This window comes from Eriocheir sinensis, chromosome 15, assembly GCF_024679095.1.
Source record: "Eriocheir sinensis breed Jianghai 21 chromosome 15, ASM2467909v1, whole genome shotgun sequence".
Taxonomy (NCBI): Eukaryota; Metazoa; Arthropoda; class Malacostraca; order Decapoda; family Varunidae; genus Eriocheir; species Eriocheir sinensis.
In genome coordinates, this window is record NC_066523.1 from 7,052,581 (window position 1) to 7,068,478 (window position 15,898).

General features: G+C 44.1%; 1 protein-coding gene across 5 annotated transcripts in view; it reads right to left on the bottom strand.

Annotated features, from left to right (window-relative positions):
* Nucleotides 1-15,898, bottom strand: part of LOC126998856 (lysozyme-like) — a 92,077-nt gene that overhangs the window by 8,128 nt on the left and 68,051 nt on the right. For 2 of the 5 annotated variants that reach the window (XM_050861022.1, XM_050861024.1), the window contains exon 1: nucleotides 7,702-7,985. The exons of 2 other annotated variants lie outside the window; for them this stretch is intronic. In XM_050861022.1, coding sequence (XP_050716979.1) covers nucleotides 7,702-7,765 — 64 coding nt within the window. In that variant the 5' untranslated portion in view covers nucleotides 7,766-7,985. Of the gene's footprint in view, nucleotides 1-7,701; nucleotides 7,988-15,898 lie in introns of those variants that run through there. One more of the 5 variants, XM_050861019.1, reaches the window with a different exon arrangement.

A 15,898-nucleotide genomic window follows, 5' to 3' on the forward strand; every position in this document is an offset into this window, starting at 1 on the left:
ATGTAATGTGTGGGATGATCGTGGTGGGCGGGCGAGGCTAGGGGCCAGTGGCCATCTTTTTATTCCCACGCCCCCGCCAGCAATGGGTCCTTCCTTTCTTCCCCCTCATGCATGTATAGATAAAATTAATTCCCAGAGTTTGAAAATAATGGTAAGTCTAAACAGACCATAGAAAAATAAAGGCAGGAAAGGCGATATACATCTTTTTTTGTCATAAACTCAATATTAGCCGACGCTCTTTTAAAGAGAACAACAGTTATAATATGAAAAATTCTTATTCCTACGTTAGTGTTTTTATAGAGGGGCTTTCGTCCCTTCCATAAGTCATTAATGCCCCCCTCTGGGGGACACGTCCCAAAAATTAAGAACCCGTGCTAAAGGTGTAGTTTCAAAAGTATAGCATTGGAAAACGAGTAAGAAGGGGATAAATGTTATGAGGATATCAATTATAGCTAATCATAACACTGCTATATGGAAGGTGTGAAAATTCTTATATATTTATCGGTGATGATGGCGACGGTGATGTGATGGTGGTGATGATGTGGACGGCGCGGTATTTAGTGACTAGTGGGCACGATGCCAACACATGGACTCGTGGTGGTGGTGTGGAAATAACAGAAGGGGAAAGGTAAAGGGGTAGCGAAGAGCCTCAAGGTATGGACAGAGGACGGTGTGTGTGTGTGTGTGTGTGTGTTACATTATTCGCACCCATAGTGAATGTAAAAAAAATACCTTTAAACACACACACACACACACACACACACACACGTAGCATAACAATGTAAAGAGCAAACTGGTGATAGCATCGTTATAATCACTACAATACATCGCTTTTTTGTCGTAATAATTTGCTCTGGTCTCCATTTCAAGACTCAGATTATTTATTTGGAAGCTGTCTCCTTTACCATTAGGCTATTGTCATTGTTAGTAGTAGTAGTAGTAGTAGTAGTAGTAGTATCATATTTATTATTATTATGTTATCTATAGTTCACCTACATCATAAAAACACTCATTGGGATGTTCTCTCTTTTCGATATTATAGCCTATTATTTCTCACACAGGTTTAAACGTGTTAAAAACGGGACAGTTTCATTTTATCCTCCTTGTTAATCAGTTTTTACCTCCTCTGTTTTTTCTTAAGGGTTGGAATTACGTAGAAAGACACATAGACGAAGCAGTTAAAAAAGGGGGCCGCAGGGAAATTACTTTATAGTGCCCTTAAGCCTGTCTTCTTCACTTCCTTCACAGAGAGAGAGAGAGAGAGAGAGAGAGAGAGAGAGAGAGAGACCTATTCATCTTTACTTTTATTCGGTGTCCTTGGGGGAAGCCAACACATATTTGCATAGATTATTAGGCTTTATATTTGCTTACGTGCGTCGCTTTTAAATTCTCTCTCTCTCTCTCTCTCCTAATGATACGTTCATAACCCTTATTGAAATCTCTCAGTCGTTGAAAAGGAAAAAGTAAGTGGTTGGAGGCTTGCTGTTATCATTATTATTATCATTGTTATCATTATCAGTTGCAACCATCACGCCTGTAGTTACTAAGAGTCGTATGTGTCTTCCTCCATTAGGTATTTATTGCTGTCTGTGTATTTTTCTCGGCGTTTTCGATATCATTAGTTACCTTTTTTGCCTATGTAACTCTCTTTGAAGTAATATAAGCGTGGTATATTTTTTTCTGCAAGTGGTTAGGTTAGTTAATTTATCTTTTCTCACCATCCATGTCTATCTCTCTATCTGTCTACCCACCTATCTGTGTATACCTATCAATCTGCATCTATCCATCTATCTATCTATCTATCTATCTCTTCGAAGGAACAGTCTCATGGCGGAAGTCTATCATTACGCTACCATCACCGCTAAGCTGTCATCAACCCCATCATCATCATCATCACCACCACCACCACCACCGCCCTCACCACCACCGCCACGACCTTCACCATTAGCGCGGGAGAGGTCATCTTTACCACCATCACTGCAACCACTAATATCACCACTACACCGACTCCAGTACGTTGATTTACTTGTTTGTGTGTTTGGTTGGTTGTTGTTGTTGTTGTTTTTTCTCATCCTTTATTTGCTCCTATCTTTTATTTCTTTTTGTTTTGCTTTTTGTTTATTTCTTTTAGTCATCCTACTCGCTAACATGAATATACAGTAATTTTGTTTTGTTTTTCCTTAGTTTGATTTTTCTCTAATTATCTATCTGTTTATCTGTATCTCTTTAAACACACACACACACACACACACACACACACACACACACACACACACACACACACAATACACCGTGGCCTCATAAACTGCAATCCCTTACATATTTTTCTCCTCATTCTTCCCCTTCCCTCTCCTCCTTCTCCTTCCTCTTCCTCCCACCCTTCCCTCTCCTCCTCCTCCTCCTCCTTCCTCTTTTTCCCACCCTTCCCTCAACTTCCTACAAGCCACCTTCAGGGTCGTAATGTGGTAATAATTAACAGGTAAGGAACTCTGGTAATTAACTCAAAGGTGTACCGCATAATGAGTGAGGAAGTGAGGGACCGAGGTAGAAGGAGGAGGAGGAAGAGGAAGAGGAAGAAAAGAAGGAAGTATGTTACGCACCGTTGTTATGTACACACGAAATACATGTACAGGAAGAAAAGAAGCTATTTAAGTGTGTGTGTGTGTGTGTGTGTGTGTGTGTGTGTGTGTGTGTGTGTGTGTGTGTACAGCTCGTCTCTTCCGTGTGTTTCTTGCTATCCTTTCCTGCTTTGCTTTATACTCTTGGTGGTCTTTCTCCTTCCCTCTCCTTTTTCTTCTGTTTTTTGTTTTCTTCTGTCTTTTTTGTCTATTTTACTTTCTTGCACCACCGCTTCTTTGCCTCTCTTTCTCTTTCCTTTTCCTCCACCTCTTTCAATTTCAGCCTTTTCTACTTCTTACTGCTGCACCTTCTTCTCTTTCTCCTCCTCCTCCTCTTCCTCCTCCTCCTCCTTTCTTAATAACAGAGATCAGAGCGCCTTAATCACCCACGACTCTGCCAGCTAAGAGAGAAAATGACTTCGCCGTAAAGGTTTAAGTGTATAACTGTATCGAGTAATTCAGGGGAGGGAAGCGGCTCGTAAAATAGGAGGGCTTTAACGGAGGATATATATATTTTTTCTTTTTTTCTGTTATTTTTTAAAGCAGATGAAAATGAGAAGGGAAATTAAAAACGAAGAGAGGAATTTAAAGAGAAAAGGGAAAATAAGAAGAAAAATAGTGAGAGTGAGGCACAAGAAAAGAGGAGAGAGAGAAGACGAAGAGGAGAGACATTTGAGGAGAATGAGGCACAGAAAGAGAATAAAGAAGAAGAAAAAGAAAACAAAATTGAAGGCGAATGAGTTATAGAAAGAGAGAACCAAGAAGAGACTCATTATCTCCTCTTTTTCTTTTCTTCCTCTCTCTCTCCTTGTTCTCTTTTTTTATTTTACTGTTATTCTTCTTTTGTTATTCTTTTTCTTGTTTTTTTTATTGATTTGTTATTCTTTTATCACGTTCGTCTCTTTAGTAACGCATTTATCTCTTCTTTCTTTTATCCCCTACAAATGTTATTCTCTTTTAAACTTTATGCCATGTTTATGTTATTGTTAATGTTGGTGGTGGCGATGGTGGTGGTGTTATTGTTAGTGTTAGTGTTTGTGTTAGTGCTGGTGTTGGTGTTGGTGTTCTTGTTGTTGCTGTTGGTGGTGGTGGTGGTGGCGATGGTGGCTATGGTGGTGGAAGTTGCGGTTATTTACGGTTATTTCCTTGTAATTAACGACAAGCCATAATTTAATAACTGGTTTGGGTGTCCCTGAGAAGATTGAGGTTGTCATTGAAGAGAGAGAGAGAGAGAGAGAGAGAGAGAGAGAGAGAGAGAGAGAGAGAGAGAGAGAGAATGTTGACCTATATTTATGCTAGGGTGAAAAGTCTTGGGAGAAAGAAAGGTTGTTTGGGGTCAGTCGAAGCGATGCAATACAACAAATAACGGAAAATGATGATGATGATGAGGAGGAGGAGAAAGAAGAGAAAGTGATAAGGAAAAAACAAGCAATGAAATATGGCGAAAATGTAGAATCCATGATAAAAAGAAATTGTTGAGGAGGAGAAGAGCACGAAGAGGAGGAATAAGAAAGTTCAGAAAAAATAAAGCGATGGTAATAATATAATAATCATGAACAATATATAGAAAAACATAAAAATAACTCAAATAATAATCATGAACTTTTGCAAATATAAAGTGACATAATATAAAAATAATAATAATGATAATAGCTTTCGATTTTTACTTAACCCTTTTCATAAGTCAACCAAGATCAACAATACCTCGTCATTAAGAAAAAAAAAAATAATGACAAGAATACAAGAAAACCCTCTAAACACACACACACACACACACACACACACACACACACACAATGCCAACGTTTTTCTTAGTGCTCATTATTTTTCTGCTTTTCTCTTTTCTTTCTTTCTTCCTCTTGTCCTTCAGGTCCACCAGTGTTATGCAGATGAGGCGAGGTGACTCAAGCTCTTTCAACTTACTAATGGACGCACGATTAGGCTTTACAAGTTAGGAAATGACTTTTTGTGCTTTGTTGCTTAATCTCTTTGTGTGTTGTGGTGTTTTGTGTGTGGGGGAGTGTGTGTGTGTGTGTGTGTGTGTGTGTGTGTGTGTGTGTGTGTGTGTGTGTGTGTGTGTTGTTGTTGTTGACGAGTATCTTTCTCCTTTCCCGTTTCTACGATTGGCGTTTCAAGTTCATCCCCTTATCTTCCTTTTCCTCCTCCTCCTCCTCCTCCTCCTAGTCTCGTAACTCTTCCTATTACCGTAAGAATCTCTCCTCTTTCTCCTCCTCCTCCTCCTCTTCTTCTTCTTCTTCTTCCTCCTCCTCCACCCTCTTTTATGTCTCCTTTTTTTTCATCTTCGTTCAAACTTTATTCCCATCATTTTCTCCACCATCGCTTTCCTCGTCCACAACACCATTTCTACGTTTTCTCTATCTTCTTCCTATTTTCTTCTTATTGTTACATTGTTCTCATTTTCTTCTCCTCTCCCTTTTCTTTGTATATTGTTCTCCTTTTCTTCTCATTCCTCTTTTCCTCTTACTAATATAATGTTTGATTTTTCTTCTTCCACATTCTTATTATTATCCTGTTTTCCTTTTTCCTCTCCCTCCTCTTTTCTTCTTATTATTATCGTCTTCTCTTTTGCTTGTCTTTAGTCATTTTTCTTAATATTATCATGTTTTCTTTCTTCTTCCTTCCTTTTCTCTTTTCCTTTCTCTTTTCTCATTCGTGCACTGTTCTTTTTTTCTCCTTCCATTCTTCATATTATTATACTTATCACTACTATTCATCTTATTCATCTGCTTCACTTTTCTTTTGTCCTATTTTTCAATCTTCCTCCTTCTCCTCCTTTACTTTCTCTTCATCATCATCATCTCTCTCCTTATTCCTTGCGTTTCACTTTGCAGGTCACTGTCCAGATGATTTAAGATCGTCCCCATTAACCCAATCCATTATTCTTCCTCCTCCTCCTCCCTCCTCTTCCTCCTCCACTTGCCCTCGCCCCTGACCTCTTATCTTCTCTCCCCTCTCCCCCTCCATATAAACCACCTCCACTACCTCCATTTCCACCTCCTCCGCAGTCTTCCTCCTCTTCGTTTCTCTTCTTTGTCTTTTTCATTTTCTCCACTCCTATTACATCAAACACCTCCACTCCATTCCCTCCACCTCCATAGTCTCTCAACACACACACACACACACACACACACACACACACACACACATAAAAGTCGATTTTTTTTTTGTTGTTGTTGTTGATGTCCTTTTATCCTTTTACTGCGTCAAGATTTACTTCGCTTTTTTTCTCTCTATTGTAAATGAGAATTGGTCAACGTGTCTAAATATTTAAAAACCTTTGACATTATTTTTTTTTTACGTTTTCAATACCGGGAAAAAAATATCCTGACCTTCGCTCCGTAATGATATTGTCTTTTCTTTTCTGAGGTCGGAGGATATAAAATTTTCCTCGCTCCGTCTCGTAACTCCTGATGGAATTTCCTCTCCACTCGCCAAACTTGAAATGGAAAGGTGGAAGAGAAACGAATAGACTCACCTTGACAGTTGCTCCATCAGTCAAGGATTTTTTTCCATATACTGAATCAAGCGAAGGCACGAAAATATTGGTTATGGAATTTCCTCTTTCTCGTCTTTCGCCTCTCGTAAAACTAATGTGTTCGGCGTGCGTTCTCAAATACTCCTTTTCCTTTTTACGAATGCTGTACGGGAGGAGGAAGAAAACCGGAGGGCTGGAAGTAATGTAATAAGTAGTAAGTTATCTGCAGCAGGTGAACAGTGCCATCTGAACAGACTCAACACGATACGCAAGCCTCGCCAAACTCGAAAAGGAGAAGAGAAACAAATATAGCTACTCGCATTCACAATTTCCAACAGTTAAGGATTTTATTTCACTGAAGCAGACGAAGGCACGAACATTTCTGTTATGGAATTTCCTCCTCACTCTCCAAACTCGAAAAGGAGAAAAGAAACAAATATAGCTACTCTCATTCACAATATCCATCAGTTAAGTAAGGATTGCTGTTGTTTCACTGACGCAGACGAAGACAGGGAGAGATTTGTTTCCTCCCTTCTAAATATCAGGATGAACCCCTTGACGACAGAGTGGGAAAGAGTAAATAAAAAGGGACCATGCAGCACCCTTCTTATCTACCCTTTCACTGTCCCTACACGCTCCCTTTCCTACTCACTCATGGAATCAGCAACACAGACACCTGCCCGGCTGCCCACATGTTTATTTTAATCTCTGCCATCCCACTACCATCCCCAAAGACTATTTCGTCCCATCTGACTGAAGTTGCATCCCATGACTACAGTAACTGGGGGAAAGTGAACTATTAGCACCAGCCGAAGCCTCCTATCTCTTCTTTTACTGTATTCGTTCCTCTAACTGTCCCCAAAGACCCTCAACGTATACGCGAAAGAAATAGTGATCTGAAGGGTTTGTGTCTGTTTCGATCTCTCAGTGGATGTCAGGACAGTTTATGACCTTGAAAACAATGATAACAAATCAATAATAACATTAAGAAGTGACTCGCCTAATGGCTCACTCAGGTGCTAAAGTAGAAAGCGGGACAGATGCATGGACTGACTTTCGCCTCTCCTGCATACCCTCACCGTCCTGTCTGTTCCTCGGCCCTGCCCGTTAGTCTCCCCCGCCATATACAGCAACGCGTCCACGCCCACCGAAACACACCCACTGGGCACCTACATCCTACGCCCCCTCCCCTTCTCTCTCTCTCTCTCTCTCTCTCTCTCTCTCTCTCTCTCTCTCTCACACACACCCACACACACACACACACACACACACACACACACACACACACACACACACACACATTCCCCCCCCCCCCCACATGCACACACACACACGACGTTCCTTCCTCCCCTACACACACGACGCTCCTTCGCCCTCACACACGCCCTTGAATTTGCGAAGATGGAGCGCTTTATTGTGCCTCGTCATGAGCCAACATTACTGCTGCTGTATATTCCCTGTTCCTTCATGTCTTCTCTTTCTACTCCACCCCCCCTCCTGCCTCCCCGTCTTCAACCCACAGCTAAACTCTCAAAAACCCGTACCACCATTACTTCAACAGCATCACAACTCAAGAGATAAACTTACCGGAGAGCACAGCCAGGATGAGGGCCGCGGTGACGGAAGCGATGACGCGCTGCAGGAGGGACATCTTGAGTCTTGGCCGTATCTCTGTGACTACGAGAGAACAAGTGATGGCAATAGATGCGAGGAAAGAAGGTGATTTGAGGGACTTGCTAGTTGGCTACCCGGCGTGCGCGAAGGAGCGAGAGGAAGGAAGAGCCGAAGAGGTGCTGGGTGCGCAGAGAGGCCTGGATAGCAAGTCGCGGCGGCGGAGACGCGACTGAGTGAGGCCGGAGAGTGCGTGGGGTTTACCTTCCCGCACCTACGTATACACCCGCTGGCCAGGTGCTCACGGACTCGCATGGAAATTTCAGTGTACATCGTGTTGGGTCTATTCAGATGACATCGTTCACCTGCTGGCTAACTTTCTACTTACTACATTACTTCCAGACCTGTTTTCTTCCTCCTCCCGTACAACATTGGTAAAAAGGAAAAGGAGTATTAGAAAACGCACGCCGAACACATTAGTTTTACGCTCTTTCAAGCAAATAAGGAGGCTAAAAGTATACACTCAAGCCAGTCGTGTCATTTTCTCGCCTCTTTTTCTCCCCTTGACAAGAAAGAATTTTTTTATTTTTGCGTTGCGGGCCAGAAAAATATATATATTCCTGAAGGGTGCAGCGAGAAGGGGTAAGGAAAAGAGGAAGGGCGAAGGAAGGAGGGACTGGAGGAGATAAATAGCTCGCGTGAGGAAGGAGGCGGAGTAGGAAGGGAAGGAGTAAAGCATGGTGGAGTAAGGAAAGGAATAGAGAGGTATAGTGTAGGGTGGAATGTTGTGGCGAGGGACGAAGGGATAAGATATGCTAATGAAGAAGGGAGGAAGGAGGCGAAGGAATATGAAGGGAAGAAGTAAACCGTGGTAGAGTAAGGAAGTAGAAAGAACGATGTAATTTTGAGTGGTGTGGTGAGCCAGGAAGGGATAATACATGCTGATGAAGAAGGAAGGAGGGAAGCAGGCAAGAAAGGAAGGAAGGAAGGAGGGGACGGAGTAATAAATTAGCATGCTCACACAGAAAAGAAGGAAGAAGTGTATTGTAAATAATAAGAGAAGAACGGAAGGGATAAGGGAGAGAAAGGAAAGAGTAATAGAATGTAAAAAGGGAGGAGAGGATGGAAAGGAGAAAGACACACTACCCTAAATGAATAAACGAAATGGATGTATAGAGCATATGCTGGAGCTGGTCTGCGTAGGTCGTCCAGTCTCTTGATATTCACAAATCCATTATGCTCTTACAAGGGAGAGGTACGAGGAAGGGAAGGGAAGGGAACATAAAGGAACAAGACGTCGTGCAGAAGGAATGAAAGATGAAAAAAGGAAAGAGACATTATGGTGTGATGAGGATGGAAGAGGTATAATAGTGAGAGAGTAGGTGAGGGGGGGAGGGGAGAGGAGAGGGGAAGGGAGGAGGAGAAGGGAACGGGTGGCACCTCTTAGATTGCGTCAAGGGGTCGCGAGAGGGTAGATACTTCTGGGAAGACCTTTTGCTGAAGCTTTGTTGACACACCCGGAACTCAGAGGAGAGAGAGAGAGAGAGAGAGAGAGAGAGAGAGAGAGAGAGAGAGAGGTTGAGTGAGTTGAGTAAGTAGAGTGAGTTGAGTGAGTGCCGAAGGGTAATAAATTTTCAAGTCCTCAAAAAGAAAACACTTCCCGTTGGTTTCTATTGGGTTGAAATATATTAGTGAGATAGTGTACGTGTGTGTGTGTGTGTGTGTGTGTGTGTGTGTGTGCAAGGAGGAGAGGGAGAGAGAGAGAGGAATGCCGAAGATGAATACTCTGTGTAATGATGCATGTGTGAGTTTGCACGCTGTTGCGAAGCAGCCTAGCATCTCTCTCTCTCTCTCTCTCTCTCTCTCTCTTTCCATATTCTCTTCTTCTTCTTCTTCTTCTTCATCCTTCCCCTCCACTCCACCCCCCTTCCCTTTCCCCAGTCTCAGGATAATAAAACCAAGGAAGAGAAGAGCAGCCCATAAGGAAGGAGGGAGGGAGGCACCCGGTGGAGCGTCCCCTGCGGCACTCCCTTCCGTCTGTCCTTCCTCACACACACACGCACGGTGCTCTGAGGAAACGGCAGGGCGGGCGGCATAGGTCAAGGCGATGTGGCGAGGTGGTATAGGTGACATGCCCTCTGCCCTATGCCCTTGTGATATGCCCCCACCCCTGTCCCTGCCTCACCCCTGTCCCTGTTCTCTTTGCTCGGTGTTTTCCTTGTGTGCCTGTAACTTTTCCTAGTTTCTTATTGAGGGGTTGCACTGACGTCACACCACTTCGCTTTTGTTTTAGGAAAAAACTGTCAGCCATTTTGGGAGGCAAGAGCGGTCAGCTGAGCCCCTGCCCCCTGATGATGGCTGGCCTGTGCCTCCCGTCTTCATATCACAATCTAAGTGAATATGCGAAAATCTGGAGAGTGAGGCTAGGCTTCGTTATATAACTATCCATTAGGCTGCCAAATGATGTTGGACATACAATATATATATTTATTATCAAACTTGAAGATACATTTGATGATAGGAACAATGAATATATGACTAATTTAACCCCGGGCGGTGTTTAGTAGGAGCATAAGAACGTAAGGGGTTCACAAAAAGCCCACTGACCTATACTTGGCAGCCCCTGTCTACCGACCGCGAGTGGCAGTGTAGCACCTATCAGTAACAGTAATAGATGGGCCACGAACACCCACACATTAATAGATGGGCCACTAACACCCACACAGTAATAGATGGACACTAACACACACAGTAATAGATGGGCCACTAACACCCACACAGTAATAGATGGGCACTAACACACACAGTAACAGATGGACACTAACACACCCACCCACACACACACACAGTAATAGATACACTAACACCCACACAGTAATAGATGGGCACTAACACACACAGTAACAGATGGACACTAACACACCCACCCACACAGTAATAGATACACTAACACCCACACGCACACAGTAATAGATGGGCCACTAACACACCCACCCTCACAGTAACAGATGGACACTAACACACATAGTAACAGATGGACAGTAACACACCCACCCACACAGTAATAGATACACTAACACCCACACCCACACAGTAATAGATGGGCCACTAACACCCACCCACACAGTAACAGATGGACACTAACACCCACACGCACACAGTAATAGATGGACACTAACACACCCAACCGCACATTAACAGATGGGCACTAACACCCACACCCACACAGTAACAGATGGACACTAACACCCACACGCACACAGTAATAGATGGGCCACTAACACACCCATCCACACAGTAATAGATGGGCACTAACACACCCACCCACACAGTAATAGATGGGCACTAACACAGACACTCACACAGTAATAGATGGGCCACTAACACACCCACCCACACAGTAATAGATGGGCCACTAACACACCCACCCACACAGTAATAGATGGGCCACTAACACACCCACCCACACAGTAATAGATGGGCACTAACACAGACACTCACACAGTAATAGATGGACACTAACACACACACTCACACAGTAATAGATGGACACTAACACACCCACCCACACAGTAATAGATGGGCCACTAACACACCCACCCACACAGTAATAGATGGACACTAACACCCACCACAGTAATAGATGGGCCACTAACACACCCACCCACACAGTAATAGATGGACACTAACACCCACCCACACAGTAATAGATGGACACTAACACACCCACCCACACAGTAATAGATGGACACTAACACCCACCCACACAGTAATAGATGGGCCACTAACACACACCCACACAGTAATAGATGGGCCACTAACACACCCACCCACACAGTAATAGATGGGCCACTAACACACACACTCACACAGTAACAGATGGACACCAACACTCACACCCACACAGTAATAGATGGGTCACTAACACACACACCCACACAGTAATAGATGGACACTAACACTCACACCCACACAGTAATAGATGGACACTAACACACCCACCCACACAGTAATAGATGGGCCACTAACACACCCACCCACACAGTAATAGATGGACACTAACACCCACACGCACACAGTAATAGATGGACACTAACACACCCACCCACACAGTAATAGATGGACACTAACACACCCACCCACACAGTAATAGATGGGCCACTAACACACACACTCACACAGCAATAGATGGGCCACTAACACACCCACCCACACAGTAATAGATGGGCACTAACACACCCACCCACACAGTAATAGATGGACACTAACACCCACACGCACACAGTAATAGATGGACACTAACACACCCACTCACACAGTAATAGATGGGCCACTAACACACCCACCCACACAGTAATAGATGGGCCACTAACACACCCACCCACACAGTAATAGATGGGCCACTAACACACCCACCCACACAGTAATAGATGGGCACTAACACCCACACGCACACAGTAATAGATGGACACTAACACACCCAACCGCACATTAACAGATGGACACTAACACCCACACGCACACAGTAATAGATGGACACTAACACCCACACGCACACAGTAATAGATGGACACTAACACACCCACCCACACAGTAATAGATGGACACTAACACCCACACGCACACAGTAATAGATGGACACTAACACACCCATCCACACAGTAATAGATGGACACTAACACCCACACGCACACAGTAATAGATGGACACTAACACCCACACGCACACAGTAATAGATGGGCCACTAACACACCCACCCACACAGTAATAGATGGGCACTAACACAGACACTCACACAGTAATAGATGGACACTAACACACCCACCCACACAGTAATAGATGGGCACTAACACAGACACTCACACAGTAATAGATGGACACTAACACACATTCACACAGTAATAGATGGACACTAACACACACACTCACACAGTAATAGATGGACACTAACACCCACACCCACATAGTAATTGATGGGCCACTAACACCCACACCCACACAGTAATAGATGGACACTAACACACCCACCCACACAGTAATAGATGGACACTAACACACCCACCCACACAGTAATAGATGGACACTTAACACACCCACCCACACGGTAATAGATGGACACACACACACACACACACACACACACACACACACACACACACACACACACACACACACACAGTAATAGATGGACACTAACACACACACCCGCACAGTAATAGATGGACACTAACACCCACACCCACACAGTAATAGATGGACACTAACACACCCACCCACACAGTAATAGATGGGCCACTAACACAAACACCAACACAGTAACATGGCGGGGAAAAGCTGAGGAGCTCTCTTGCGGTAAATATGTGCCTCCCAAAATGGTGGGCCTTTGCGGGGCAGCTGAGAAGTGATCAGCTGATCGCTGCTGATGACGTCACGTGCAACCCCTATATATCCTTTCGTTTAACCTTGCCTTAATTAAACCTTTCCTTGTAGCCTTTTAAGCGGTGGCTGAGTCGACAGAGAGACGGCGCCGCGTTCAGGAGGACGCGAGTTCAATCCCCGCCCGGTGCCACCAAGCTGGGATTTTTCAGCCGCCGCCGAGTGGCTTAAAACTACCCACATGCTGTCCAGAAGACCACCTATCAACCCGGACTCTAGATTCTTGGATTAAAGATGAGCTCCGGGAGGGCAGCATGAGCCAATGCAAGATGGCGCCACTATAAACACTCGCCTGCGCCAGAACGGGCTGGGCCGACCAGCAGGCCCCACCGGGAAGAAGCCTTGGGCCAACGATCAGGCCCCACCAGGAAGAAGCCTACCGGCGCAATAGGCCGCGACGTAAAAAAAAAAAAAAGAAAAAAAATTGCTGGTAGTGTCGTTCTTGTCTTTTTTTGCTTCATCTGCTTTCCTGTTGATTTTTTTCTTCTTGCTCTTCCTCTTCCTTTTTTTTCTTGTTGTAGTGGTTCTTGTTCTTTTTCTTTTCCTTCTTTTTCTTGTTCTTATTCATGTTCTTATTTCCATTTTTATTGTTATTCTCACTGCTATCCTTATTCTAGTTCCGCCGTATTTGTTTTCACACTTCACTTAAACACTTTCGTCACGGAATTCGAAGTTTAGAAGTTACGCGGAGTTTTGTTTTACGGTTATAAAATGAGATGAACAGGAGGACGATGAGTGAGAAAAGAAAGGGAAAAGGAGGAGGAGGGGGAAAATTAAACATTGAAGCATTGAAGGTCAGGCAACAGAAAGCTTGATATAACCTCTTGGCCAGAGAGAGAAGAGAAGAGAAGAGGAGAGGAGAGGAGAGAAGGTCCTGAGCGGGCGAGTGTGCAGGAGTGTCGCTGTTTGCGAGTCGCCCCTTGAAAGGTGTCCGTCCGCGCGGTGAACCGTCCGCGCTTATCATTCTCGCCGCTGGAATTATTATGCGTCCAGCCATGCGGTGGACGGCTTCCCGGCAGTCTGTCTCAGCTGTATGAAACAAACTGTGCATCTAACACTTTTAAGCATCTCTCTCATTGAGAGTCCTCACAACTAAATACGTTTAACAGGAAAAGCAGGAGAGAAAATTCCATTAAAATATTCATCAAAACAACAGTTGTTAGAACCGCAGCAGTAGCAATACTAACAACATATGCAGGCGCGTCCGCAGAATTTTATTCGTTCTGGTTATTCCCCAACTCTGAGCTCTGCGGCGAGGAGAGCAATGTGGAGCATCCGGGAAGGCGAGGAAGAGGAGGAGGTGATAGGGGCGTGGCGGCCGTTTGGGGGGGGGGGGGGGGGATATGTTAGGCAGCTCTCGAGTCAGGGCCGAAGAAGGGGATGTCAGGAAGGGCGGCTGGTCTTGTCTTCCTTCCTTGCTCAACACACACACACACACACACACACACACACACACACACACAGTGGCTTCCTTTTCTTCGCTCCCATACATATGTTAAACGGGTCAAACGAGGGTTCCCCACTTCTGTTATCAGTGTGTGTGTGTGTGTGTGTGTGTGTGTGTGTGTGTGTGTGTGTGTGTGTGTGTGTGTTGCGTCACCGTTACTCAATTGTCTGCCTTTTTTTCATTCTTTTCTTTTGTCACTGGCTATCTGTATGTCTTTATTTTTCTGCATCAGTCTTTGTCTGTATTTGTTTGTTTGTAAATATGTCTGTTTGTCTGTCTTTTCTTCTTGTCTCGTCTCTTCTCTTTTCACTTCCTTTCCCATCCCTTCCCATCCCTTCCCTTCTCTTCATTTATCTTCTCTTCCCTTCCTTTCCCTTCCCTTCCCTTCTCTTCCCTTCCCTTTCCTTTTCTTCCCTTCACCTCCCTACTCTTCCCAAGTCTTCCCTTCACTTCATTTCACTACTCTTTCCTTCCTTTGCCTTCCCTTTCCTTCCTCTCCTTTCCGCTCCTCTCCCCTTCATTCTCTTCTCTTCCCTTCCCTTCCCTTCCCTTCTCTTCTCCTTTTCCCTTCTCTTTCCTTCCCTTCCCTTCCTATCCTTCCCTGCATTCCCTTCCCTCTTCTCTCCTCTACCCTTCCTTCTCTCCCTTTCCTTCTCTTCTCTTCCCTTCCCTTCTCTTCTCTTCTCTTTTCTTCTCCTATTCCCTTCCCTTCCCTTCCCTTCCTTTCCTTCCCAGCATTCCCTTCCCTCTCCTCTCCTCTCCTCTCCCCTCCTCTTTTCTTTTCTCCGCACGACTGCCTCTGTTTGCATGTTGCCTTGAGAGGGAGGAGGAGTCAGTCTTCTGCTTGGATGTCCTTTGCATGTCCTTATTACCTGCCCCTCCTTCCCTGCCGCATCCTTCCTTCTGATCTGCTGCTCCCCAAGACTGTCTCCTACGCCCCCTTGCAAAAATAATATTACTTTTCTTTATATCTGAATGAGAGGGGTTTTGTTTTTTGAAGGTTTATTAATGTTTTCCCAGCGAGTTAGAAAATTTAAAGGGACTGAGTATCTGCAATATTTTTATTACTTTCTGGGGAGCTTTTTTTTTGTCTTTGAGGTCTTAGAATTCGTGTTTTTTCTCCTTCTAGCTATTTTATTGTATTTAGTTGGTTAGTTAGTTAGTTAGTTAGTAGTAATTCTTTTGTTTTTTTATTGCCTTATCTTTATATTATTCTTCATTTTCTTTCTTTCATTGTTTCTTTCCTTCCTTGTCAGTGTTTTATCTTTCAGTCTTACCATCTTCCTTTCT